Source organism: Corylus avellana, chromosome 3, assembly GCF_965113065.1.
Source record: "Corylus avellana chromosome 3, dhCorAvel1.hap1.2, whole genome shotgun sequence".
NCBI classification, from domain to species: Eukaryota; Viridiplantae; Streptophyta; class Magnoliopsida; order Fagales; family Betulaceae; genus Corylus; species Corylus avellana.
The window spans coordinates 16,012,791-16,040,158 of NC_142492.1; the positions used below are offsets into that span (position 1 = coordinate 16,012,791).

The 27,368-nt window shown below is 35.8% G+C and overlaps 2 protein-coding genes and 1 pseudogene across 2 annotated transcripts; 1 reads left to right on the plus strand and 2 right to left on the minus strand.

The window, feature by feature from the left end:
• Positions 1-2,839: 2,839 nt before the first annotated feature.
• LOC148586854 (uncharacterized) lies at positions 2,840-10,740 on the minus strand. The gene is made up of 6 exons (XM_088514367.1): positions 10,478-10,740; positions 10,244-10,393; positions 9,758-9,985; positions 9,024-9,512; positions 8,822-8,888; positions 2,840-2,869 (listed from the first exon to the last, which is right to left on the minus strand). Exons 1-6 carry the CDS (start codon positions 10,738-10,740, stop codon positions 2,840-2,842), a joined length of 1,227 nt encoding a protein of 408 aa, XP_088370493.1.
• A 31-nt stretch (positions 10,741-10,771) lies between these two features.
• On the minus strand, positions 10,772-12,573 carry LOC148586855 (uncharacterized; annotated as a pseudogene).
• An 8,169-nt stretch (positions 12,574-20,742) lies between these two features.
• On the plus strand, positions 20,743-24,967 carry LOC132175071 (dimethylallyl, adenosine tRNA methylthiotransferase). The gene is made up of 8 exons (XM_059586885.1): positions 20,743-20,925; positions 21,007-21,153; positions 21,267-21,364; positions 22,501-22,573; positions 22,663-22,723; positions 22,815-22,900; positions 22,990-23,079; positions 24,694-24,967. The coding sequence occupies exons 1-8, from the start codon at positions 20,824-20,826 to the stop codon at positions 24,754-24,756; spliced, it is 720 nt and encodes a 239-aa protein (XP_059442868.1). The 5' UTR covers positions 20,743-20,823; the 3' UTR covers positions 24,757-24,967.
• Positions 24,968-27,368: the final 2,401 nt, after the last annotated feature.

The window sequence follows — 27,368 nt, forward strand, 5'->3', positions numbered from 1 at the left end:
GGAGTTGGAAAATCCCTAATATGGAAATAGGGACATTGTAGCCGCCACTTGGGATGTCTCCTGCGCACGGGTGCGCTCGATCGTACGTCTGTGATCGATGCTTTTGGCCTGCGCTCGATTGCTCCTGGCCTGGCTCGTGCAGTGTCTTCTCTGATGTTGCGCTCAATCGCAGGTACTCTGCGATTGATCGCAGTACCAGGGAGTTCCAAATTTCCATCTTCTCCTTTTTGAACCCAAATCTCCTAGTTTTTCTTCATTTTCTTCCAAAAGCCTGTAAAATCATGAAAAACACAAAAAGGAAGTAAAATGGCCTAATTAACCAAAACCAAAGGATTAAAACATGCAAGATAAGGGCTGAAAATTTGAATATTTTAGCACTTATCACACCCCCAAACTTACATATTGCTAGTCCCTTAGCAATACAAAACTAAAAACAGGAATGGAAAACAGAAAACAAAAAATAAATCCATCTTTCGTGAGATGTACGATTGCATTTAGCATATGCAACAAGCCTTTTAAACCACTGGGAATTCCCTAGTGGACGAGTGAAGTCTCGTGAGCGTTTTCCAGAAATGTTACCCACAAACATCATGCAAGAATTCATGTCATCCCAAACTTAAGGTACCACTCAAAACCATGTTTCTCATTCATTAGCAAGCTTAAAAAGATAAACTCCATCTTCATAATGAATTGGAATTTTAAAATTTAATTACTTACAAAAGACATGCTAAGACATCACAAGTTTGAAAATAGGGTAGAGTGAACTAGCACATAAATATGAAGCTTCCAATTGTTTTTAATGTGCAATGTCTGAACATCTCAAAGTTCACTGAAATCCCTATTAGAATAGACAACAATGGCATATTTTATTTTTTTTATTTTTTTTTTCTTCTTCTTCTTTTCTTGTCAGGTTGTGCAATGTTTGATACCCTTAAGCTTTCTAATTGACCCATGTAACGAGTGTTAAGTCAATGACTCCCAAACCAGATGGTTTTTTAGGGCATTAGGTGTAGAGACACCCCTAAGGACCTACTAACTCGAGTCAAAAAGGCTACAAAACCAAACTAACCATGACATTAACCAAATCAAAATTCTTCACCTTTTGACGTGAACACTCAATGCTTTGAGACAAGAGGTCCAGTTACTCAGTGAAAAGCTGATCAATGATCATATTTTTTTTTTCACACATATATATATATGCCAAGGTATCCATCTAATAAATCATTCAGTTTCACTTAAGACAGAGAAACATACACATTAAACTTTCATGTCATACCCCACAAATTATGTGCTAATGTGCTTGTGTAAGATTCTCAACTGTCCTAAGCAAGTAACCAAATTGAAAAACTCAATTATTAGATCATGTGTTCAAAATTTTAAGCTCACCAATGAAATCGAATCACAATTTTTTAAGATCAACCAAAATTTTAAGACAAACATGAACATGCATATATATATTTTTCTTTGAACATAAACAAACACAAACAAATAACTTGAAATTGGTACAAGGTGTGTGAACAATCATGTGTGCCCATACCCCCAAACTTAAATGACACATTGTCCCCAATGTGTCTAAGTAAAGGAAAGAATGTACCCGGGAGATGGTCAAAATAGTCTTGGAAAGTATGGCTCATAGCACGCCCCCAAACTTGAATTGAAGCACACTTGTCCCTGCAAAATAGAAAGCACACAAACAAGTAAAAAGGAACAAAACTAAAACGAAATAAAATTTGAACAGAAGAAAAAAAAATAATAAAAAAAAAAAACTATGAGATGCTGCCAAGTGCGCTCGATCGCACATATTGTGCGTTCAATCGCACTAACAGAGTGCGGTAGTCTCACATATGGAGACCTGCGCTCGATGTGTGGTGTGATCGATCGCAGTAACAGAATGGAAAAGAAATGACAAAACACCAAAAACACCTAAAATACTAAACACAAATGAAAACACAACAAAATATAAATCAAACAACAAAATAAAAGGATATGCTATGGGGTGCCTCCCATGAGCGCTAAGTTTTATGTCTTCAGCCAGACGGTTGTTCTTCCTTCATTCTCTTATTTCTGTCCTGAAGATAAGGTTCCAGGATTGAGTATTGTTTGGGATGGAAATCCACCCTGTTGCCTTTCACTCAGCTCCTTAGCCATTTGCCCCATTTGGACTCCCAATCTTTGCATAGCTTGCTCGGTTTTTTGCATTGAATTGCCTTTGATCATTCATGAATTCCCTTTGTGTGGTTGCCAAGGTGCGTACGATACTTTCCAAGTCATTCGGCTTTGATTCTTGGCTTGTTTGGCTTGCTTGTTGGTAGTTCCTCTACTGCCCTGAGGTTGCATGTCTTGTTGACTAAGTGAGACTCTCTGAGCAGTCATGGCTTGGGCAATCATATCCAGCTTTCTTCTACAACCGCCATCTGATTTAGGGGTCCACTAATTAGATTCACTTCAAGCATGCCTTTGCTCTTTACTCCTTGCCTCCCTTTGGATGAGAATTGTTGGGAGTGTTCACTCAAAGTTTCAAAGCGCTCTATGGCTTCCTCACTCCTCTTTGGAGTTAGGCCTTGAACATGTTGAAGCTTGCAGAGATCAAAGAACTCCTCGAGGTGCAAGTTTGGATCATCCATAGTTTTGCCTCTGAAGTGAGTTAAGGCATTCAGTATTTGTAGGGATATGCAATAATTGCCTTCTACCGCCGATTGGTAGGCTATGCATGAGGGCTGGTTGAGGTTATTTGGGATGAAGGCCTGCTTCACGGGCCTTCGCAATGGTCACAGCAGCTTCAGTACTACTGTGCGGAAGTCCTCTCGAACTGCGCTCGATCGCCGCGCCCTGCGCTCGATCACATTGACAGAATGCTGGGTGCTTTAACCTGAAACAGAACACAAAGAAACACAAAAGCAATAACAAAGGCAAAATAAAAGAAAACAGAGAAAAATAAAAATAAAAATAGAGATACAAGATTGAAATTAGCAGCTTCAGTACTTCTGTCTGGCTGTGCGCTCGATCGCAGTGCACTTACGCTCGATCGCAGTGCACTTACGCTCGATCGCATAGTTGCGCTCGATCTCCCTAGAATGGGCGCTCGAGCGCACTATCGCAAAACATAAACATATAAAGCTCACAGGCAGCGGTGCGCTTGATCGCAGTGAGACTGCGCTCGATCATACTGCCGCAAATTAGATGAGATTTGCAGACAGAACAGAAACGAAAGAGAAAATAAACAAAGATATAAAATAAACAAAATAAAAAAAATATGAATAAAACAGAGCAAAGAAAGAAAAATAAGAATAAATAACAGAATTCTAAACAAACAAAAACAAAGAAAATAAAATAAGCAAAATTAAATCAAAACAGAAATAGAACAGAAATAGAGAAGTAAACTAAAAAAATATTTTTACCTTATTTATTTATTTTATTTTTTTGATAAAACAGAAGTAAAAATTAAAATAATAGACAGGAAACAAAAACAAAAATTAGAAAAATAAATAGAAAAAATAAATAAAGGCAAAATTGCTCCCTGGAACTGCGCTCGAGCGCAGGTTTGTGCGCTCGATCGCACTGCGCTCAATCGCACTCGGCCTACGTTCGATCGCAGTCATAGAATGCAGGTTCTACAAGCTAAAACAAGACAGAAACACGGAAGTAGAAAGAAACAGGAAAATATTTTTGAATTTTTGAATTTTTTATTTTATTTTTTTGATATAAACAAAATTAGAACTTGAAAATTAAAATAACATAGCTAAAGGAAAATAATTCTAAATAAAATTTAACACAATCCTTGGCAACGGCGCCAAAAACTTGTTGTGCAAAAATCTACCTAAATTAATGGGTAAATAATTGTACGTTTTAACTCGCAAGTGCACAACAAAACAATAGTATAGAAGGCAAATACGAGATCATTCCCACGAGGATTGGTAAATTATGTTTAGAAGTAATTTCCTATTTAATTAAAAGACAAAATTCAATTGTCACGATTGAATTCAATAAAATAAAAGATAAACAAAAACTAAAAAGGATTAGGGTTTTGATATCCACCACTAATTATATTCAATTAATATAACAATATGCCAATGCTTTGATCAAGTTATGCATATTTATTGTTTGCCAACCTATGGGTTAAACCCTAACTCCTTAAGCTATTGATTTCCCTAAGCAATGAGTTAGACACTTGGTCCATACTCTAACTCTGTTCTTTCCTAAAGGATTTAGCATGCTCTATACTAAGTTGTTCTTTAGAAAAGCATATGTTCCATGGAAATCGACAAACACACAAGGCCTAGGGCATGGACACATAGTCCCGGTTCCCTATGTTGATTAACCCAAGAATCCGGGGTGGATATCTCTTGTTACTTATGTTAAACCCACGACTCAGTCATCCAAATTGATCTAACTAACAAGTTCATACCACATGCACATGTTGGTCAGGCATACATATATGAGGAATTCATGCAAACAGGTATTAATCAAGTTAAATAGCACAACATGATCATCACAAGGTGCCAATATTGAAATATTAATTTAACATAACTAGGGCTTCAATCTAGCCCTAAACAAAGTATAAACTACATAATAAAGATAAAAAGGGTGGAAGAGAAGAAAAACCCAAACTCCTCTCGATTTAGCCTTCAGTTCCTTTCCAGAGCTTGTGCCTCTTTTCTCCACACCTATTCCTAGAGGCTAAGAGGTCTATTTATAGGCTTTAGAAGTCCCTAGAAAAGTAGTAAACCCTAGGGATTTCGTAGGGTTTCAATCCTATTACAATTTGGAGTTGGAAAAACCCTAATATGGAAATAGGGACATTGTAGCCGCCACTTGGGATGTCTCCTGAGCATGGGTGCGCTCGATCGCAGCCCGTCTGCGCTCGATCGCACGTCTGCGATCGATGCTTTTGGCCTGCGCTCGATCGCTCCTGGCCTGACTCGTGCAGTGTCTTCTCTGATGTTGCGCTCGATTGCAGGTACTCTACGATTGATTGCAGTACCAGGGAGTTCCAAATTTCCATCTTCTCCTTTTTGAACACAAATCTCCTAGTTTTTATTCATTTTCTTCCAAAAGCCTGTAAAATCATGAAAAAACACAAAACTGAAGTAAAATGGCCTAATTAACCAAAACCAAAGGATTAAAACATGCAAGATAAGGGCTGAAAATATGAATATTTTAGCACTTATCAGGTGTATACTAAGTTGTTCCTTAAGAAAGTATAATTCTGTGGAAATTGACAAACACATGAGGCCTAGGGCATAGGTGTATACTCCCGGTTCCCCATGTTGATTAACCGAAAAATTCGGTGTGGATTTCTTTTGCTACTTTTATTAAACACAGGACTTGGTCATCCAAATTGATTTAACTAACTAGTCCATACCACATGCATATGTTGACCAGGCAAACATATGTGAAGAATTCATGAAAGCAGGAATTAATCAAGTTAAATATCACAACATGATCATCACAAGGGTGCCAATATTGAATATTAACTAAACATAACTAGGGCTTCAATCTAGCCCTACTAAATAAATTAGTTACACATGAGTTTGATGTTATACATCTTCATAAAATAAAAAGAAAGGAAAAGAATAAACCTGAAACTTGAACTTGAAGAGCTCCAATTCTTCCCCTTGAAAATTGTGTGTCTATTCTAGAGGTCTAAGGGTCTATCTATAAGCCTTAGGTGTACTTTAGAAACCCTAAAAATCATAGGGTTTGAGCTCTAGTTCGCACAAAGTTACAAAACCCTAAAAATTACCTGAGTCTCTCCGGAGTTAGGCCTTGGATGTGCTGCAGCTTGCATAGATCAAAGAACTCCTTAAGATGTAAGTTAGGATCCTCAGTAGTTGTGCCCCTGAAGTGAGTCAATACATTGAGTATCAGAGGAGAAATATAATAATTGCCTTCCACTTCCAGTTGATAGGCTATGCATGATGGTTGATTGAGATTTGTTGGGATGAAAGCCTGTTTCATCAGTCTGCGCGCCAGTGGTGGATTTGCCTCTAGTGGTCTTGGCACTATTGGTGGATTCTCTTGCAAATCTTCCATTGTTTCCTCAATTTCTTCCTCTTCTTCTTTGTCTCTAGGCCTTTGTCGAATTGTTCACTCAATTTATGGGTCAAGTGGAATGATGGTTGAATCTTGAGATTGACGACCCTGCATAAATTGAATTGCCTCTGTAGGTCAAAATAGCTTCAGTGCTGCTTGTCTGGATGCTCCCTAGAACTGCGCTCGATTGCAATACGCTCGATCGCACTTAGCCTCCGCTTGATCGCAATAACAGAATGCTGGTGCCGCAAAACTGAAACAAAATAGAAAACAAGAAAATTAAGAAAAACGGAAAATATTTTTGATTTTTTTTGATAAAAAAAAAATTCAAAATTGAAAATTATAATTAAAATAACAAAGATAAAGGAAAATAATTCTAAACAAAATTTGCCGCAATCCCCGGCAACGGCGCCAAAAACTTGTTGTGCAAATATCTACCTAAATTAATAGGCAAATAATTGTACGTTTTACTCGTAAGTGCACAAGGTCAACATAGTAGTATATGATGTAAGTACGGGATCATTCCCACCAGGATTGCTAAATTTTGCTTAAAATAAATTCCAAAAGTGAAATAAAACAAAGATTGATTTTGAGTTGATAATAATAAAAAGGTATGGCTTTGATATCCACCACTAATTATATTTAGATAATATAACAATATGCCAATGTTTTGATCATGTTATGTATATATAATATTTGTCAACCTAAGGGCATGGGTGTATACTCCTTAACCTATAGATTTTCCAAGCAACGAGTTAGGCATGGGTGTATACTCTAACTCTTTTCTTCCTTAAAGGATTTAGCATGGGTGTATGCTAAGTTGTTCTTTAAGAAAGCATAATTATGTGGAAATCGACAAACACATAAAGCCTAGGGCATGGGTGTATACTCCCGGCTCCCCATGTTGATTAACCCAAGAATTCGGTGTGGATTTCTTTTGTTACTTTTATTAAACCCAAAACTCGGTCATCCAAATTGATTTAACTAACTAGTCCATACCACATTCATATGTTGATCAGGCAAACACATATGAGGAATTCATGAAAGCAGGAATTAATCAAGTTAAATATCACAACATGACCATCACAAAGGCGCCAATATTGAATATTAACTAAGCATAACTAGGGCTTCAATCTAGCCCTACTAAATAAATTAGTTACACATGAGTTTGATGTTAAACATCTTCATAAAATAAAAAGAAAGGAAAAGAATAAACCCAAAACTTGAACTTGAAGAGCTCCAATTCTTCTCCTTGGAAATTGTGTGTCTATTCTAGAGGTTTAAGGGTCTATTTATAAGCCTTAGGTGTACTCTAGAAACCCTAAAAATCGTAGGGTGTGAGCCCTAGTTCGCACAAAGTTACAAAACCCTAAAAATCACACTTTCCATATCAAGGCTGGCGATTGACTTGCTCACCATGCACGGGTGTGCTCGATCGCAGCCCATGTGTGATCAATCGCAGGACTGCGATCGATCCTCTTATGTTGGGCGCTCGATCGCTGGAGCCTTGCGCTCGTGGTCTTCACCTGTAGTGCGCTCAATCACAGCTCCCCTGCAATCGATCGCACTACCAGAGCCTCCAATTTTCTTCAAAATCGCTCTTTAAGCCCGAAACTTTTGAGATTGCTTCCTTTTCTTTCAAGGACCTACAAAAACAAAGAAAACACATAAAAGAACTAAAATGGCATAAATTATCTGAAGCTAAAGGTTTAACAAATGTAAGTTAAGGGCTAAAATATGAATATTTTAGCACTTAACACTTAACAAGAATGATACCCACAAACATTATAGCACTATGTTGTTAACAAGAAAAAATTTTCACATAAACCATGGTACTTATTCATGAGCAATCTTAAAAAGACAAACGCCATCATCACAATCAAAAAGAAATCCAAAATCAATTCACTCATAAATGGACAATTTAGATCTCATATGCTCTAAAAAGTGCAAAGTGTAATTAGCATACAATCATGAAGCTTTCTGCTTAAACTCAAGACAAGTTCCATAAAATTTGTAAGAATCTCTAACATATGACACAACCAAGGCAATATATGCATTTATTTATTTATTTATTATTATTTTTACAAGCTCTGCAATATCTAACTCCCTCAAGCTTTCTAATTGACCAATATAACAAGTGTTAGGCAAACCAGGTGGTTTTAGGGCACTAGATATAAACATCCCTAAGGGCTTATTAACTTAAGTCAACAAGGCTACGAAGTCAGATTAACCAAATCATAAATCAAAACTGAACTTCACACCTTTCGACTCAAACACTCAATGCTTAATGAGGCAAGAGGTCCGGTTACTCAGCGGAAAATTCAACATGATCTTTCTTTTCTTTTTCCCTTTTTTTTTTATTTATTTTTTATTTTTTTAATATCTTGCAAGCCAAGGTTATTCATCAATAGGTCATCCAACACATTTCAAAAAGAACAAGCTTAAGCGCAAACATTATACCTCACACAAAACATGCTAATGTGCTCATAAAAATTTATCTCAAAACAAGTGAAATCTCTTTTATCTAAAAATAAGTCAAAGGACTCAGACTCCTAATGACATAATGATGATGTTCAACCCTTTAAGCAATCCAATGAAATACAAACCACAGTCATAGTTTAACTCGATCTTGACAAAACATAGCAACAATTTTTTTTTTTTTTTTTGAAAGACCAAAAGGCAAATAAAAATAAACAAATAAGAACAAAATAAACAGGCACAATGTGTTTCCGTACCCCCAAACTTGAATTACACATTGCTCTCAATGTGTAGTATAGAAATACATTACCAAGAGATGTGGGGAACATGAGTGAGCAAAGAGACGACCCCCAAACTTACTCGTGTACACACTCATCCTGAAAAACACAAAAATAACAAAAATAAAACAATAACATATAACTAAAAATAAAAGGAATGAGGGGTGCCTCCCATAAGCGCTAAGTTTACAGTTTTCAGCCAGACTTTTCACTGCTGATTATTAAGAAGACAACGTAGGATCTTCCAAGGGCAATTCCTCAATCTTCGGAATCTCCAATTCCAAATAAAGCTTCAACCGCTGACCATTGACTTTGAGAGTACTTCCATTCTTAGGATCGTCGATCTCGATGGCTCCATGAGTAGAAACTGCATGCACTATGAATGGTCCAGTCCATCGGGATTTGAGCTTCCCTAAAAACAGATGCAGACGAGAGTTGTAAAGGAGGACTTTCTGACCAACTTCAAATGATCTTCTCAAAATGTTTTGGTCATGAGTCTTCTTCATCTGAGATTTGTACCGCTTGGCAAAGTCGTAGGCATCATTCCTTACTTCTTCTAATTCATCTAGCTGTAGCTTCCTTTGATCGCCAGCCTTTTTGAGACTAAAATTTAGTTGCTTGATAACCCAATAAGCCCGGTGCTCCAATTCCACAAGAAGATGGCAAGCCTTGCCATACCCGAGTCGTTTGGGAGACATGCCAATTGGAGTCTTGAATGCAGTCCTGTATGCCCACAGAGCGTCATTGAGTCGAAGAGACCAGTCCTTCCTTGTCAGGTTCACCATCTTTTCTAATATCCTCTTGATTTCTCTGTTGGATATCTCAACTTGCCCACTTTCTGAGGATGGTAGGGAGTTGCAAGTTTATGAGTAATGCCATAATTCTTCATGAGTTGCTTAAAATTTTGGTTGTAGAAATGCTTCCCCCCATCACTGATGACGACACGTGGTGTCCCAAAACGTGCAAACACATTTTCCTTAAAAAATTGCAGCACAACTCTATCATCATTAGTCTTGTATGCAATGGCCTCCACCCACTTGGAAACATAATCCACCGCCACAAGGATGTAAAGGTACCCATAAGAATTAGGGAAGGGCCCCATGAAAGCGATGCCCCAAATATCATATAACTCCACAATAAGGATCGGGTTTAGCGGCATCTTATTCCTTCTTCCAATGCTCCCCAACTTCTGGCATCTATCATAGGTTGAACAGTAGGCATGGGCATCACGAAAAATAGAGGGCCAATAGAATCCACTTTGAAGAATCTTCGTCGTGGTCTTTTTAGAATTGAAATGGCCTCCACATGCATGATCATGGCAAAAAGATAGGACATTTTGCTGATTATTTTCAGGAATGCATCTCCTTACAATCAAATCTAGGCAGTATTTGAACAGGTAAGGATCATCCCAAAAGAAGTACTTCACCCCAGCCAAGAATTTTGATTTGTCTTGCCTGGTATAATGTGATGGTATCCAGGCAATGACGAGGTAGTTCACCATGTCTGTGAACCATGGTGCAGGAATTTGAGAGATGTGCATAAGTTGTTCATCAGGGAATGTCTCAGCAATCGGTATAGCATTTTCATTGAAGTCCACAACCAACCTGGATAGATGGTCAGCTACCACATTTTCGGAACCCTTCTTGTCCCAAATTGCAATATCAAACTCTTGCAGCAATAGAATTCACCGAATGAGACGAGATTTAACATATTTCTTTGACAAAAGATATTTCAGCGCAGCATGATCCGAGTAGACGAAGACTTTAGACCCTAGCAAGTAAGATCTAAACTTATCCAGAGCAAACACTACAGCCAACAACTCCTTTTCAGTGGTGGAGTAGTTTAGTTGTGCATCATTCAAAGTCTTGCTGGCATAGTATATGACATGCAGAAGCTTCTCTACTCGCTGACCCAAAATGGCTCCAACAGCATAATCAAAGGCATCACACATTATCTTGAACGGAACCCCCCCAATTAGGTGGCTAAATGATTGGTGTAGAAGTTAAGGTCTTCTTTAGAATCTCAAAGGTTGTTTGGTACTTATCATTGAAATCAAAAGGAACATCTTTTGCTATCTTGCTAAAGTCCTTGATGAATCTTCTGTAGAACCCAGCATGTCCCAGAAACGACCAAATCTCCTTAACTGTCCGTGGGGGTGGAAGGTTAGAGATCAGATCAACCTTAACTCTGTCAACCTTGATACCTTTGTGGGAAATTACATGCCCCAAATATAATTCCTTGTTTCACCATGAAGTGGCATTTTTCCCAATTCAGAACCAAATTCTTCTCATTACACCGTACCAGTACCAATGTAAGATGATGTAGACACTCCCCAAATGACAAACCGAAGACTGAGAAATCATCCATGAAGATCTCTAGGTGACGTTCAACCATATCTGAAAAGATGCTGATCATGCACCGCTGAAAAGTGGTGGGTGCATTACACAATCCAAACGGCATATGGTGATAGGCAAACATACCGAAAGGTCAAGTGAAAGTAGTCTTCTCTTGATCTTCGGGGTACAGTGGAATTTGGTTGTAGCCGAAGTAGATCAAGGAAATAGTAGTAATCATGGCCAGCCAATCTCTCCAACATCTGATCGATGAAAGGTAGAGGAAAGTGGTCTTTTCTTGTCACAATATTTAACTTCCTGTAGTCAATGTACACTCTCCATCCTGACTGCACACGAGTTGGGACCAACTCATTTTCCTTGTTCTTGATAACTGTAATCCTTATCTTCTTTGGCACCACATGAATGGGACTCACCCATTTGTTGTCAGAAATTGGGTATATGATTCCCGCATCCAAAAGTTTAATTACCTCCACTCGAACTACCTCTTGCATGGCCGAATTCAACCGTCTCTGTGGCTCACGAGAGGTTTTAGCATTTTCTTCGAGGTGAATCTTATGCATCACTACTGCAGGGCTAATTCCTTTGATGTCCTCTATTGACCACCCAATTGCTTCGTTATGCTCTCTCAAGACTTCTAGCAGCGTCTGTTCCTGATCAATACCTAGGTCGACAGCAATGATCACTAGCAGAGATTCTGTAGGATCCATATACTTGTACTTCGGGGTGTCTGGTAGAGGCTTCAACTCCTGCTTGACAGACTTAGTTGCTAATGAAGATGGATCAGGGGATGATGTCCCAGTAATTTCTACAGTCTCAGTTTCTATTTTAGGAGTTGAGTCTAATAAGGCGTCAGCTTGTTCCAATAGTGTATCCAGGTCCATGTCACCTCCCAGTGCAATCAGGCACTCTCCTAAGGGGTCTTCAATAGCCGGTTCATTGACAGTCTTCTCCATTATCGCCTCAATCAAACATGTGCTTCTAACCTCTTCATACTCAAATGGCTGCCTGTTGATATCAATGATGTTCAACTCTACTGTCATGTTCCCAAAAGATATCTTCATGACTCCAGTTCTACAAATTATTAGGGCATTATCCGTGACTAAAAAGAGACGCCCTAATATGATTGGAACTTGAATCTTCGCGTTTACCACTGGCTCTATATCTAAGACGATGAAGGCCACAGGGTAGTAGAACTTATGAATTTTGATCAGGACGTCTTCAATAATTCCCCTCGGGACCTTCACAGATCTGTCAGCCAACTAAAGTGTATTTGAAGTGGATTTCAGCTCTCCCAATCCCAGCTGAACGTATACTGAATATGGCAGGAGATTTACACTAGACCCCAAATCCAATAGAGCTTTTTCAACTCTGTTGTCTCCAATCTTGCATTCAATAGTAGGACATCCAGGGTCCTTATACTTGGCAGGCATCTTGTATTGCAAAATAGAGCTAACCTACTCAGTTAGGAAAGCTTTCTTGGGGACATTCATCTTCCTCTTGATGGTGACAAAATCCTTCAGAAATTTGGCATTAGAAGGCACTTGCTAGATGGCATCTAGGAATGAAATGTTGATCTTTACTTGCTTGAACACTTCCAAAATGTCATCGAACTATAGTATTTCAATTACTTTGATGATCCTTGGTAGATACTCTAGTTGTAATGATTAATGTTTATAGAATCTTTTTGTTTTCGCTATTTAGTATCCTTTCTTTTGAGGAGTAGAGGTCTTTGAGTCTTGTTTCGCGAGGGATAAGGCTGAGAGACGAACCATGGAATTAATCACCAGTTAATTAATTTTCGAGGCGTTACAACTGAAAGCCACCGTTGTCATTTAACAAACAAGGCATGCTAGGAAATCATTGATAAGTGCCAAATATTGCATATTTGGACCCCTTTATTTACATTAGTTAATCCTTTAGCTGTGTCGTTATTTAATATTTTGTGTTAATTTTGTGTTTTTAGTATTTTGTAGGTCATTGAAGAAAAACTACAGCTTTAAAAGGAAAAATGCAAAGTTAGGAAGAAAGAATACTTTGAGAAGACCTAGATTGTGTGGTTAAGTCTAACCAAATCCAAGAAAAGGTTAAATCAGATTAAAGTTCAAATTGGATAAGATTTCGGATCGGATTCAAATTAAGATTCTGCATACGTCTTAGTATTTTGACCATAACTCTCTGCTCAAATATCAGATTGAAGTGATTCAAACGGAATTGAAAAGCTAACTCAAAATACTACAATTTGTTATGAAATAGGATTTTCCTAATTCGGACGCTTTCTATGCCAAAATCGCCCCGCAATTAAAGGACACAAATCTGGACGAATCCTATTCCGATTTCAGACTTCTATTTTGACTGGGACACAGACCTCCGAATTATCTAAGTTTACTTGGGCTTCTAGGACTTCCCTAAGCCTATAAATAGACTTCTTTACATTCAAGAAAGGAGACACAATCCTAGAGAGCAAAATTCCACGGTTATTCTCTTTTTAGTTTAGGTTTTATTTTTATGTGGAGCTAAATTCCCAACTAAGGTTGGGGATGAAGCCTCACTGATGAAGAACAACATCACTTTTATGTAAGTTTTTATTATTATGATTTTATTGGGTTTTATATTTTAATTGTTTTACTTCTAATCAATTGTATGTAGTGATTCTTGGATATCTCTTGTGATTCAAGGATACATGTGATGATTTGAGATAATTTCATATGATTGATTGCTTGGTTTTTAACTCATAAAAATTGGATATCCCTTGTGATTTGTTTTACGGATACATCTGGTGTTTCAATTGAATTTGGATTCCTTTTGTGATTTGGTCAATGAATGGATACATGGGATGGTTTTGATTAATTCATTGAAGCATAGTAAAGCATATCTATGATTTAATTTGTGAGAACTGCGGATTAATATTGATGAACATAAAGTATGTTGTTATGATTTGGTGAGTGTGAATTCCCAAACCTTAGTACCTTTATCCTTAGATTTACTTATTTTATTTAGTTTATGTTTATCCTTTAATTTTCCAAAACTCAAAAATCAAAACCCTTTTGGAACTAGATTAGGATTTAATTAGTTTAGATATAAATTACTCTTTCAAAAAATACAATTCTCTGTGGGATCAACCTCGCACTTGCAATCCATTAAACTACAATTGATTCGTACATTTGCTAGTTAAATAAATTTGCACAACAATCACCAACCCCCAAGTTTGCTCATCTTTAAAAGAATGCATTAGGCCAACTTATTGGAGAAGGCTTGTTTTTGTTTGAGTGAAAAAAATGAGCAACAGAGATTGAAAATACTATACATATATATATACATAGTATTGATTATTGTTACTTAATAAATAATATTATATATATACCCGGTTACCGGTTATAACCGAGTATATAAAAATCCCCAAACCGGTAACCGGATTAGGGTATCCGGTTACTAGTTTTTCGGTTACCAGTTTGTACCCAAATGCCCAAAACAAAATTGAAGCATACTTCGAAGTGTTCTTGCGAGGAACCCTAGCATCCATACGCCCAAAACAAAATCGAAACACACGATTGTCAGCGAACCATACAAACTGAAGTTGGGGTCACAATCTGCAGTGGGTTATTGTTAATTCAAACTTGAAATCCGATCGTGATTACGTTAATTAAGTAAGTTTTACTTTTTTCCCAAAGTTTATTTGTTAGGGTTTATAGTCGATCTTTTCTTAAATTTATCTTTAATTTTTGGGGGTTTTCGCATGGATCTTTGGGGATTTTGCATGGAACGCTTCTGAATTCTTTTCCTTATTTAGATTTTCTATTTATATTCATCTTTTGTGAAGTGGGTCTCTCTCGAATGCTGTTATTCATTGTTTTCTGATAATGCTACTAAAAGTTGTCATCTTGTCATTGTTTTATGTCATCTTGTCGTTGGTTTGTTTAGGATTAATACTAAATTGTGGTCCCTTATTTGTTGCTTGTGTTGGACATGTGATTACCACTTTGAATATTATACACTGAATAAATTGGTCCCTTTTCATTGTTTGGTTGGTTTAGGGAACAATGTAAATGCTTATTGGTAGGCTGCTTTAATAATATCTGTGAAGTTGGTGTTGATTGTTTCGTGGCTAGTACGTGGTATTAAGTAAGGTTGAATATTGGGGTAATGTGGTCCTTTGTTGCACTGGCAGCAAATGGTACTATGAATAATTAAATAAGTTTTAAAAGTGTCATTTTCTAATCATATGCTTTTACACATTTTCACATTTGGTGTATTGATTTGCGTATTTACGTTGTTTTCAATTTAATGAATGTGGCAGGACATGTGATAAGTCCACACCAATTTATGTTTGAGGAGGACTATTGGGGTACCTTTAACCGCCAACATAGGTGTAATTATGTTTGTGGCACTGTTAGTAATTACGCTGACCCATATGATGAAAATAAACTGACTTTTCTGATATAGAGGACATAAATAAGACCTATGGGTATAGGTTTGGGGACCTTGTTTATTATAGTATACTAGAGTTGTCTTTAGACCAAGGGTCAAAATTTTTATCCTTTGACCACGATGTAACCGAAATGGTCTCACACCATGTAGGTCATGATCTTATAGAGTTGTATATAGTTATATATAGTGTAGTAGATGTGGAAGTTGAAGGAGATGATGCAGTTAAAGAACATGATTCAAAATATAAGAGGGTTGTTGTGTTTAGAAATAATGCTTTCTGGGATGATGTTCTTAGTGATGATACAGATTGTCGTGAATCAGATGATATTGGGACTACTCATGTTTATGAGAACATTTATGATGAAAGGATGGGAATGGAGGCAGAGGTAGAAGGGGATTACACTGCTGGAAATGTTGTGGAGGGTGATGGAAATGTTGGTGAGGGTGCTAAAAATGTTAAGGAGATTGATGGTGATGGAAATGATAGAGATTATAGAGGTCGGGAAGAGAGTAAAGAGAGTTCATATATGGATGGCAGTGATGTGCTTAGGACACCAAATTCGAGTGATGATGATAGTGTAGTGAACTCATCAAGTAGTGATGTAACCAAAAAGGTGCAGTTTAGTGCTGTTGATTTGAGTAATCTAGTATTGACTATGTTCAATTGCATCTCATATTATGGAAATTAAGGCTTGAAGGATGGACTTTGTCGAATGTTTCTTTGTTAGTTTTTAGTAATTTTTTGCATATTACTATTTCTTTTACTTGATATTTAGTTGTTTGTAGTATTTTATTGATTGATCACTTTTTTTATGTCTTGATTTATTTGATTATTGAAAGGATCAAATCAAAGGATGCTATTTACTATTTAGCTTTTGTTAGTTTTCTTGTGTAATTTCTAATTTAGTTTGTGAACTTTTAATTTGTTCTTTGTTTAATTGTTTTAGTGAAGTATGATATGGAAACTAAAATATTTTGTGATTTGTGAAGTATGGATAATAAAGTTCGGTTTAATTAATATTGTCAACCATGACCCTCATAACATGGCACTATGCATGTGTTAGTGATTGACACTGTCACAGAAGAAAAAAATTGTCTAGCAACACCTTTTTTGTTGGTGCAAATGCAACCATGCCAAACATTTTTTTTTTTTTTAAATTGTTTATTCTAATCACATGTTGGCTTAACTTTAGTGGCGGGTGTGAATGCAATCACAACATTTTGTACTAATAACACTTTATATCCCAAACTCTAAATTTTGTTTGTTTTTAGTATTTAGCTTTCATTTTGGAACTTATCTTTGGTAGTTTTGTAGTGCATCATGTTTGTTCTACATAATGAAGAATAGTGGTAGTTATTGTGAATTTACTAATTTTTAGTTTTTAATCAATTACTGCGCTTATGTTTTAATTTATTTGGTTATTGAAGGGATCAAATGAAAAGAATTGAAGGGCTTTATTTAGTTTTATGTTTTCTTATGTAATATTATTAGCTATTTACTATTTAGCTTGTGTTAATTTCCTTGTGTAATTTTTAATCACAGCCAAAATCCTTACAAACTACAAACATTAAATAAAAGGCTTATGCTATTTTCAAAAAACTAGGACGAGGGTTCATCCCACTTGGATATGCTATTGTCTGGCATAGTATTTTCTTCTCTATGCTATTGAATGTGGTAACAAAGGTTTTCGCCAAAAGCATAGACATTTCCCATAAAATTTTTTTTAAAATAAAAAAATAAAAAGTTTTTCATCGGTAAGTCACATTTACTCTGCAGCAAAAGAACTCTTTTTTTTTTTTTTTTTTTTTTTTTTTTTTTAAGTATTTAATTTCTACACATGTTTTATTAGGGGTGTCAAAAATTACCGGGGAACCGAAAACGGAAAATTGGAAACCGAGAAACCGGGTAGCTGGTTCCGGTTCTGGTTGCAAAAAAATCAAAAACCGGAAACCCTAATTCCGGTCCTGGGTGCATTTATATATAATAATAATTTTTTAATATATATATATATTAAATTAATATACAAAAGAGCCAATGCCTCTATAGCAACGATTTTTCTTTGATGGCACCAAATTATTATTTTGCCCTTTGGTATTAAGCTCACCCAGTTTCATTAGTAAGGAAATAATGAATTTGATTTGGGGTTATTTTGTCTTTTAATATGCAAAGGTAAGGAAATAATGAATTTGAATTAGTTTGACCGGGTTTTTGGTATTTCACCTCACTTACTTTTTGTATGATGGTGTAGATTTATGGTTAGGCCTTATTCTTTTTTTGTCATAGTTAAATTAAGAGAATTATTTGTGTCTTCGCATCATTTCTATTTTCCTTTTTTTTTTTTCTTCCTCTTCATCCTCCGAGAGCCTCCTCTCTCTCCTCATTTTTCCTTTTTCCATTTTCTTCTCTTCTCCCTCTTCTTTTCGTTTTCTAAAGTGAAACCTTATGATTTTTTCATGAGGTTTCATTTGAGAAAACAAATTTTTTCATGAAGTTTCAAAAAAAAAAAAAAAAACAATTTTTTAATAAAACGGTTACTGGACCGGGTAAAAACCGGAACCGGCCGGTAACCAGGACCCAGTTCTCGGTTCCGGTTTCCCAAATCCAAGAACAGGGGTACGCCGGTTCCGGCCCCAGTTTTGGCCAAAAACTGAGAAACGGGACTGGGTTGACACCCCTATGTTATATTATTAATATGAAACCAAAAAACATTTATTTTTAAAGCATCAGTTTATACGCAACCTATATTGCTTTTCCAAGGGTAAAAACTAAAAAGTAAACTTTAAGCATGCAATTATGAAAGTTAAATTTTAATAATTTATTGATGAGAGATAGGGGTTTACAAGCTATTATTGGCTAAAACCACAACGGCTTAAGGCGGTTATTAAATTTTAATAACCGCAACCGCTTTGCTTAGGTGGTTAGTGGTTAATTTATAACCAACGGTAACCGATTAAAACCAATAACCGTCGATTGATAACCGCTTTTTATATATGGGCTTTTGATAGTATTTTGGGCCTTCTTTGTGCCTCTTTTTTAGTATTATTTTAAATAATTTTGTGTTTTTATTTTAAATAAAAAGAATGTGCATTATACACACACACTTTTGTTAAAACACTTGATTTAACGCTACTCTTAAGACTAGAAGTTGTGTATAATATATATACAACATGCATCAGGGCTAGGTCTTCTTTCATTTGTTCCATCATGTTTTTCCTTTGTCGAAGTGATCAACAAGGAAGATGTGAAATGTTCTAGCAGACAAGCATAAGAAGATGAAGAAAGCTTGAAAGAAAATTGTAGTAGGAAATTAAATAGCAGTATGTACATGTGAGGGGTGATTTGCTTAAAACAACAACATTTCAAATCCAACTTGTAGAAAGCTAAGTCTAAATAAATACTAACATTAGAAAATCCAAATACAAATCCAAAACATTACAAATCTAAAATCAATCCAAAAAACACCAAAACATTATATTATATATATAAATAAGGGTAGGTGGTTAGTGGTTATTAACCACTTACCCTTGGCCCTAAAACTGTTAACCACCCACCTACAAAAGCGGTTATACGGTTAGCAATTAACGGTTGTAAGTCGTTAGTAGTTATTGGACCCACTCTGCTTGTACACCCCTACCGAGAGAGATATCTCATATCTTCACCATATTTTCACAATATGTACGAAGTAGAAAGTTTATCTCTTTCTCTCTCTCTCTATGTGGTGACATAGTGTGTCTTAAAAGAGAAACTAGAGAGCTGTCTCTTAATCTCATGCGTACTAACCGTCTCTCTATACAAAATAAATCTCTCTCTCCCTTGTCTGTGTGTGTCTATCATTTGCTAATTAGCTCTTTCCATGCAAGAACCAGCTATCTTGGTTTTTGCTTTTTTAGTTCTACGATCAATCAGTCCATTAACACCACCACAACTATAATCTTGTTACTAAGGCTGTTAATTTTTTACATGATTTGAAAACTTTATACAAAATTAGAGACTTAGAGTTTGGCATAAGCGGGTTTTGGTCATAAATGAGTCAATCCCGTTGACCCGTTTTATGAAATTATATGTATATTTTATATGATAAATACAATACATATTGAAACGGGTTAAATAGGTCAAACATGTTGTTGGATTGGGTCAAATGGGTTAAATATGTTGCTTTGAAGTATGAATGGGTTGATCTGATTGTGACCTGCTTATTAAATGGGTCAAGCGGGTTATGTCGGTACTCATGGGTCATGTTAGGGTGACTTGTTTAACTAAATGGACCGTGTTCGGGTTAACTCTTAATGGGTTGACGGGTCAAGTAGGTTGACACGAACACGACCCAACAACCCGTATTGCCAGCCCTACCTGCCCCTCGAACCAGTAGCTTGGAAGCTAGTTTTCTCGTCGATTAGAAAACTAACTAACTAGAGCTCGCTTTCTCTTTGACAAATTACGGACGGTCACCGCCACCAATTTACTCGTGACATTAACATATGAAATAATAAATCAAGTTGGGATGAAGTCAATGAAATTATCAACTTTATTGAGAAAGTCGGGATGGTAGGCGAAAAACTCCTTACCGTCACCGAATCTCTCGATACTCACCCCTAATAAATAGTAAATTGGAGATTTTTTTTTTGCAGATAGAGTCAGAGAGATATTTTGTAACCGAATATATAGGGGGAGGTTGAAAAAATTAAAATGTTGAAGGTTATCGCAAATTAAGTTATGATTAGAGTCTTAAACAAAACAAAAAAAAAAGGTTATAATTAGAGGGTAATTAAATGTAGTTCCCTTTAAGTAATTAAAAAGGAAAATGATGGAGTCCCAACTTATTTGCCAAACTTAAGTCTAACTTTTGCCTTATTTTTTTAATTAAAAAAAAACTAAATAGAAAATGAAAAAAATGTCTGAAGCAATAATATTTATTTTTTGTCCTTCTTTTATTTGGTATTTTTAAAAAATGAAAATAATATATATATTTTTTTCATAAAAATATCAAAAAATACCAAATAAAAGAAGTACTAAAATAGATATTATTTTTTTACACATTTTTTTTTTCATTTGCTATTTAGTTTTTTTTTTTAAATAAAAAAAAAAAAAAAGGCAAAAGTTAGACTTAAGTTTTGGACAAATAACTTGTTTACCTATTATCCCTTAGCAAAAAAGCGGTGGAAATAACATTGTGTTTTAATTCAAACGGATAATACAAACCCCAGAAGCAGCAAAAGCTAGAAGTCGAGAGAGAACCTCCGTCAAGGTGCCATCAATGTCCGCTCTCAGCATCGGTATAGCCACTACCGCCATAACCATCCGTAGAAATCTCACACCTTCGAGCTCTTCGAGGCCCAGAGTTTCCTGCATTGGATGGGTACCTCTCACTCTTTTCTCCATACCATTCATCTATCAATTTCTCGTAGCTTAGTGAATTTAAATTTTGTAACAAAGGCAGGACCCAGAAGGCCTACTCGGCCCGCCGCAGACCGGCCACATCGCAAGGCGTGAGTTCAAGAGGCGGCTCGAGAGAGACACTGAAGCCCGGGAAGCCTTCGAAAGCCAAGTTCGTGAAGAAAAGGAGCGCCGCCGTGCGCTTCGACAGGTAATTTGATTAAACGGATTTTGGATTTGGAGGAAATGGGTCTTGTAAAATACGTAACCATTGGTTTTTTTTTTTCCTACTGTTTATATGGTCGTTTTTGTTGTTTGTTCTAGTCTCGGGTTGTTCCAGATACTCCGGAGGAGCTGATCGAGTACTTTCTGGACACCGAAGCACAAGAGATTGAGTTTGAGATAGCGAAGTTGAGGCCGCGGTTAGTGCTTTTACATTGTTACATGTTGATTGCGTGAATGTTGAAGTTGCGTACCTGTTGCTTGATGTTTTGATTCCTCCAATATTCTGGTGTGCATATACAAACGGAATTGAGGGCGTACTTTGTTTTATAAATCATGTTAGTGTGGTGTACTTTGATTCTCCAATTGTATGCTTAATTGTGCGTACTTTGTTTTATGAACTGTATCTGTTCTGAGCCAGCAACTTTGGTAGACTTATAAACTTTTTGGCAGCTTGTTTGCACATAACTTTCAAACATAATAACTAATTGAATACAACGTCTACAAACTCAATAAGTGGAGTGGAGTATGTCCCTTCAGCTGAGCTCAAGCTCTTAAACACAAACAACTTGATGGCACCTGCAAAAAATCATGTATTTTCTCTTTTGAAGGAAAAACTTCCTTTCAATAAATCTTGAGCTTGCCTGCTATGTAAATGCTGTTCCACCTTTTTGTTTCCTTCTTTTTCTTTTTGGGCAAGCTATATGCATTCTGTACAATCAAAGATCTTATTAATATCCTACCACTGAATTAAGATCTTATAAGTACACTCCTACTAACATGGAATTCTTTAATTTCTTATTGTCTAGAGTTCTTTAATGCTGAAAGTTCTCTTATTTCCTTCTAAATTATCTGCAACCTGCAATAATATTGTTAAATGTTATTTGATGCTAATATTTCCCTGACTTCCTATCATATTAAAAAAGAAAGTAAGTTTTAGTTGTAAAAAAAAAAAAAAAATTTATTTATTTTTTTTAATAGAATGACCATGTACTCGAAGGATCTGAATAAGGTTGGAAGAGGGATGAATTTTCTTTTTCCTTCTATATTATAAATGGGGAATTTCTTAAAACAAAAAATAGATGGCTGAAAAATCATACTATCCCTTGGTATTTTTCTATTTTTAAAGTCTTATGCAGTTTTAATATTTTATATGGCAAGAAGGAGCATAGTGTCAGTGGAGAACCTACAACACTTTTAGAAGAAAGTTGTCAATGAGTATATCATCGTTTATTGCATTTGCATCTGCTCCCTTAATTAATATAATCTTTTTTTTCTTGCCTCAATTCTCTACTTTGCCATCAACAAATGCTTCTATGACATGTATTATTTGCAGATTGAACCAGGCATTCTTTTCACATCTACAATTTGAGTTGGGTCAGCTTCGATTTGCTGTTTCAAAAACCCAGGTTCCTATTTTCAAACTATAAATTTGAGTTATATCCTGCAGTAATGATTGGATTGACTAACAACATGCAAATGCTAATATTGTATCTAGAACGCGGAAGACAGATTGATTGAGCTAGAAGCACTGCAGAAGGCCCTGCTGGAAGGAACAGGTATCTTACACTCCAAACTTTGGCGATGAGGATATGCATCCTTGCATTTTTCTATAAACTCATAATCCTTTGGCCTTATCTTTTGTTACAGAAGCATATGATAAAATGCAAGCTGACCTCATAACAGCAAAAGAAAACCTAACCAAAATCTTGACATCAAAGGATGTAAAAGCCACTGTATGTGCTCCTCTTTTCACTCATCAAGCTTCTTAGTTTGATATAATTTATATCGTTTATTGCCCTAATAATTAACTTGTACCATGTAGTTATTGGAGATGGTTGAGCAGAATGCACTAAATAGATCCTTATTGACCCTTCTCGATGAAAACATAGCAAATGCTCACAACTGTAACCAGGTAATAGCGATTGGGAAACTCTTGCCTATTTAGTTTAAATAGAATTTAGAGTTGTTTTGTAATGTGTAGTTTCGGGTGGAGATCCAAGATCCTTCACAGGTGCTCACCTTTCTTTTCTGTACTAAGAAGTACTGCACCAAATTCATAAAATGGGGAAATTTGGTAGCAGATTCAATTGTGAACTTACAGCCACAAGCTTAAAAGGGAGATAATGTATGAGAGAACTTTCTCTCATTGAAATACTTTATTGAAATAATGAGATTCAACTATTAGCTCTGTCACCCAACTTCCCATTAATGAACACGCAATGCTTCATATGCATGGTGCAACCACAGCATGGGATGGTTGCCTATGATACATAAATTTAGTAGTAGCAGTTTTCATTGAAAAGTGAAACATCTGACGACTTATGGACTAATATCTTAGCAATATTGATTTATTGTACTGTATCATTATTTCACAATGCAAACGAGTCAGCATATACTCTTGCTGCTGACTTTCAATACTTCCTCCAGTATTGATTTCATGTCAAGAGAAACAGGAAAATAAATGTATTTTTGCTATTATTCTACTAATATGAATATTCGGAACACTTAATATTCTCTTGTATTGAGACTTAGGGTTTTCTCCCCCAACGCTTTGTCTTCACTTTGGGTTAATTATTTGAATTGATCTCGTGGAGACAAAATATACAGAGGATGAAAAACATAGAGAATATATGATAAACCTTTTTTTGTTGAAGCACTTAATCTGAGGAGAATATTATAGTATCTGCACTTTTTGGGACTTTGGTGTCACATGCATGCACAAAAAAAAAAAAAAAATTAAAAAAAAATAAAATTTGTTGCCTATTAAACTAGTATAGATATAAGCATGACTGTTTAGCTCCTTTTCAAACTAGAGTATCAAAAGTACATCAAAAAAAGAAAAAAAGATTGTTCTCTCCTATTAATATAAAGAGCTTTTTCTTAAATCTTGTATGAATTTGTGGATTTTGGTCAAGGTTCCTTGATTTGCAATTGCTCAAGACCTCATCTTATCGCCCTATGTCAAATTGTTGATAATACACAAAATATTTTGGCTAACCCTCTCAACAACTAAGGTATCCATTTAAGTAACATGGGGACTAGTTGAAGTTATGAGCCTCCCCATCAAGTGAGATAATGAAAAATCATCCATCTGCTTGACAAAGTCTTGGAACAGAATTAACCATAAATATAGGAAGTTCATTTATAGTCCTCTTATGTGTTGAACAAGAAATTTCTATACCAATTTTCCTTCGGACAAAGTTTTCCTCCAAACTGGGTTGGAGGAATTTCCTTCAATTTAGTCTATAAAAGTGACATGTGTCCATTTTTTTAATAACATGTGAGATGCATATGAGTTTTTAATAACATTTATTCCAACTTTGTCCTTACTATTAAAAAAACATGTGCATCTCACATGGTCATGGACTCATGGACACATGTTACTTTTATAGACTATGAAGGAAATTTCTCCAATCCAGTTTGGAGGAAAACTTTGTTCTTTTCCTAACGGTAACTTATTCATTATCTGCATAAGTTGTGAATTAAAGTCTAATGATTTAAATCAATGTTGGTTCCCTACATGCAGCAACAAGCAGCGGAATTCATGGAAAAGCTTCGGGGGGCCATTCTCAGGTACATGACAGTTTAGTAATCAAGTAGCGCTTTCAGTCTTCTAAAGGAGTTGTTGATGACTTTGCTTTGAGAGATATCTGCTGCCACTCCTCATGCACTACATTATATTAAAAAAAGTTTTATGAGTAATGGACTTTTTATCAGGAGATGCTGGGATATACGATAATGTACACAATGACATTGTAGATCTTTCCTCAATATTGGCAAAATGATTGAAATTGGAATCATCAATCACTACACATATTAGTAAGACTTGAAACAAAGTAAACATATTTAAAAATGATGTTACATGCAATAGAATAGTTTGAAACCCTACCAATAATTGGATCAATTCAGTTGCTGCATGGAATATTAGGTGTAGAACAGTTTTATTATAGCCAAAGAGCTTATATACGGTTAATGGACAGGTGCATTTAAACCCTTTATGCGCACCAGTTAAACATAGAATGTGCACTGATCTGGAAAGGACTTAAAAAGCATAAAGTACAAAGCAGTATAATATCTTGAGCATGACTCTTTTGTCCTTTTTAATGTGTATGAAGAGCTGTTCTTGGAGAGCTATTAGTAGGCAAGACGCAAGCCTGGAAGAGGCATTATTAGGCGTAAGTCTAACTTGTTCCTGATCTCACTGATGCTTCCCTTAGAAGACAAACAAAAAATCAGAAATTAGAATAGGAATTGAGTGGTGGACACTACTACCTAGGGGTGAAATTTAAAACCGCCTAACCGCTAACCGCCTAGGCGGTTGCGGTTAGCGGTCAGTGAGTTTTGGAAATCCGCTAACCGCTACCCGCTAACCGCTTTTTTTTTAAATATAATATATATTTATATTATATATACATATATTTCCTATAATAAATAACAATAAGTTGTGAGTTTATGAAACTTTTTTTGGTTGATTGAAATGGGGCTCAAGCTTCAAGTTCAACCATGTTGGTTTTTTTCGGTTGCTTGTGAGTTTATGAACTTGTTTGTGTTTTATTTTATTTCTATGTGTGAGTTAATGTATAAGACTACAAGTGAAGTGATGATTTTGTGATTTTGTTGTAATTTTATTTGTATATTATATAATGTGTAGATTTGTAGAAGGTGACCAACAAGATTTTGGTATATAGCAATTTTTAATGCTAAAATGGCTATGAAAAGGGGGGAAAAAAAAACGTTTAAAATGAGCAAAAAAAAGTGAGCCAAAAACCGGTCCAAAACCGGCTCAAAACCGGTCTAAAAAAAACAGCCCAAAAAAAGCGGTTAGAAAAAAGCGGTAATTTCAAAGCGGTTAACCGCTAACCGGGCAGTTAACCGCCTAGGCGGTTAGTAAAAATTACTAACCGCCTAGGCGGTTGCGGTTAGCGGTTTTAGCCACTAACCGCTAACCGCAACCGCTATTTCACCCCTACTACTACCCTGCTTTTCTGAGAGCATTAAGGTGTGAACATCAATTGCCCATGTGACCCATGTAGGGTGGAGGTTTAATGGCCCAAAGAAATCTCTAAAGTGGTCAGGTATATCTTAGGGTATGAGTGCAAATCTCGCAATAGAAATTTTCATACTTGAATAGTGTAAATTACTTTAGTTCTTATGTCTTGGTTGAACTTAAGAGTGTTGGTGGTTTTTACTGTCTTGACCTTTTTTGTGCAACTCCTAGTGTGTACGTGCTATTATAGTTATCATCAAATAGAATAATCACAATTGGTTTCTACCATGTACCCTTTTTTGAATAGATAAAAAAAATAAAAAAATAAAAAAATAAATTTGCCCATGTGAAATCTGGAAAAGAAAATCTTTGTGCGGGCGAGTCCATCTGTTGTTAGATAGGCATGTTTGGGGTCATATATGGTTATTAAATTGAACAAAGGCGGACCATCCAATAGTGTAGTTCAATCTGTAAAGCTTAGCCCACGCCATGAAGTCCCACAAATATTAAGAGATGCTACATCACTTACTAGTTGCATGGCTAATGTTTCTCTTTCTTGAAAGATTTTATTTTGTGAGGGTATAATATATTTTCGGTGTTTTTAAATTTTGGGTTTGAATGGCTTTTCATCATCTCTATTTTGTATTTCATCTTTTGAGGATTTTAAGTCAATGCACATTATTAGAAAAAAGTCAATGCACATTAATCTTGGTATTTCATGTAGTTGGGTCATTTTTCTTCTTTAATCTTTATCACATCTTTGAAACTCTACTAGTAAAGTATTGACGAGTTGCTTGCCTTTCTATTTTATTTTGAGAAATGTTAAGGTAATAAATCTTTTACTAAGAGATAGGTATCAAAATGATATGAAGTTTATTGATTAGAGATGATAAAAACAATTAAAAGAGATTCTACAAGTATTAATGAATTGATAAAAAAATTGGTACTCATAATATTTCTCTTTCTATTTTACAAGACTTTTGAATGAAAGTCTTTGAGAACTTCTTGGTTAATAATATATTACCAAGGGAGCGGCTCACCTCCTTTAAAATCCACATGATTCCTCTCAATTTTTAGGGAAAATGATCATCTCCATTTCAAATTTTCCCAATTTCCTTCGGTTAGTGTATTTAGAAGGGCAAAATTATCCAAATTTTTTTGAGATTAAATTTTTTAGACAACACTATCCTTCTAAATACACTAACTGGAGGAAA

Excerpts from the sequence above, each read along its gene's own strand:
- LOC132175071 (XM_059586885.1), top strand. The coding sequence starts at position 20,824 with ATGTCCGCTCTCAGCATCGGTATAGCCACTACCGCCATAACCATCCGT. Across the intron at positions 22,574-22,662 it reads TTGCTGTTTCAAAAACCCAG|AACGCGGAAGACAGATTGAT; the intron begins GTTCCTATTTTC and ends TATTGTATCTAG. Across the intron at positions 23,080-24,693 it reads ATGCTCACAACTGTAACCAG|CAACAAGCAGCGGAATTCAT; the intron begins GTAATAGCGATT and ends CCCTACATGCAG.
- LOC148586854 (XM_088514367.1), bottom strand. The coding sequence starts at position 10,740 with ATGTGTGATGCCTTTGATTATGCTGTTGGAGCCATTTTGGGTCAGCGA. Across the intron at positions 9,513-9,757 it reads CAATTTTTTAAGGAAAATGT|GACTGCATTCAAGACTCCAA; the intron begins GTTTGCACGTTT and ends GTGGGCATACAG. Across the intron at positions 2,870-8,821 it reads CATGTTCCCCACATCTCTTG|GTTAAAGCACCCAGCATTCT; the intron begins GTAATGTATTTC and ends GTTCTGTTTCAG.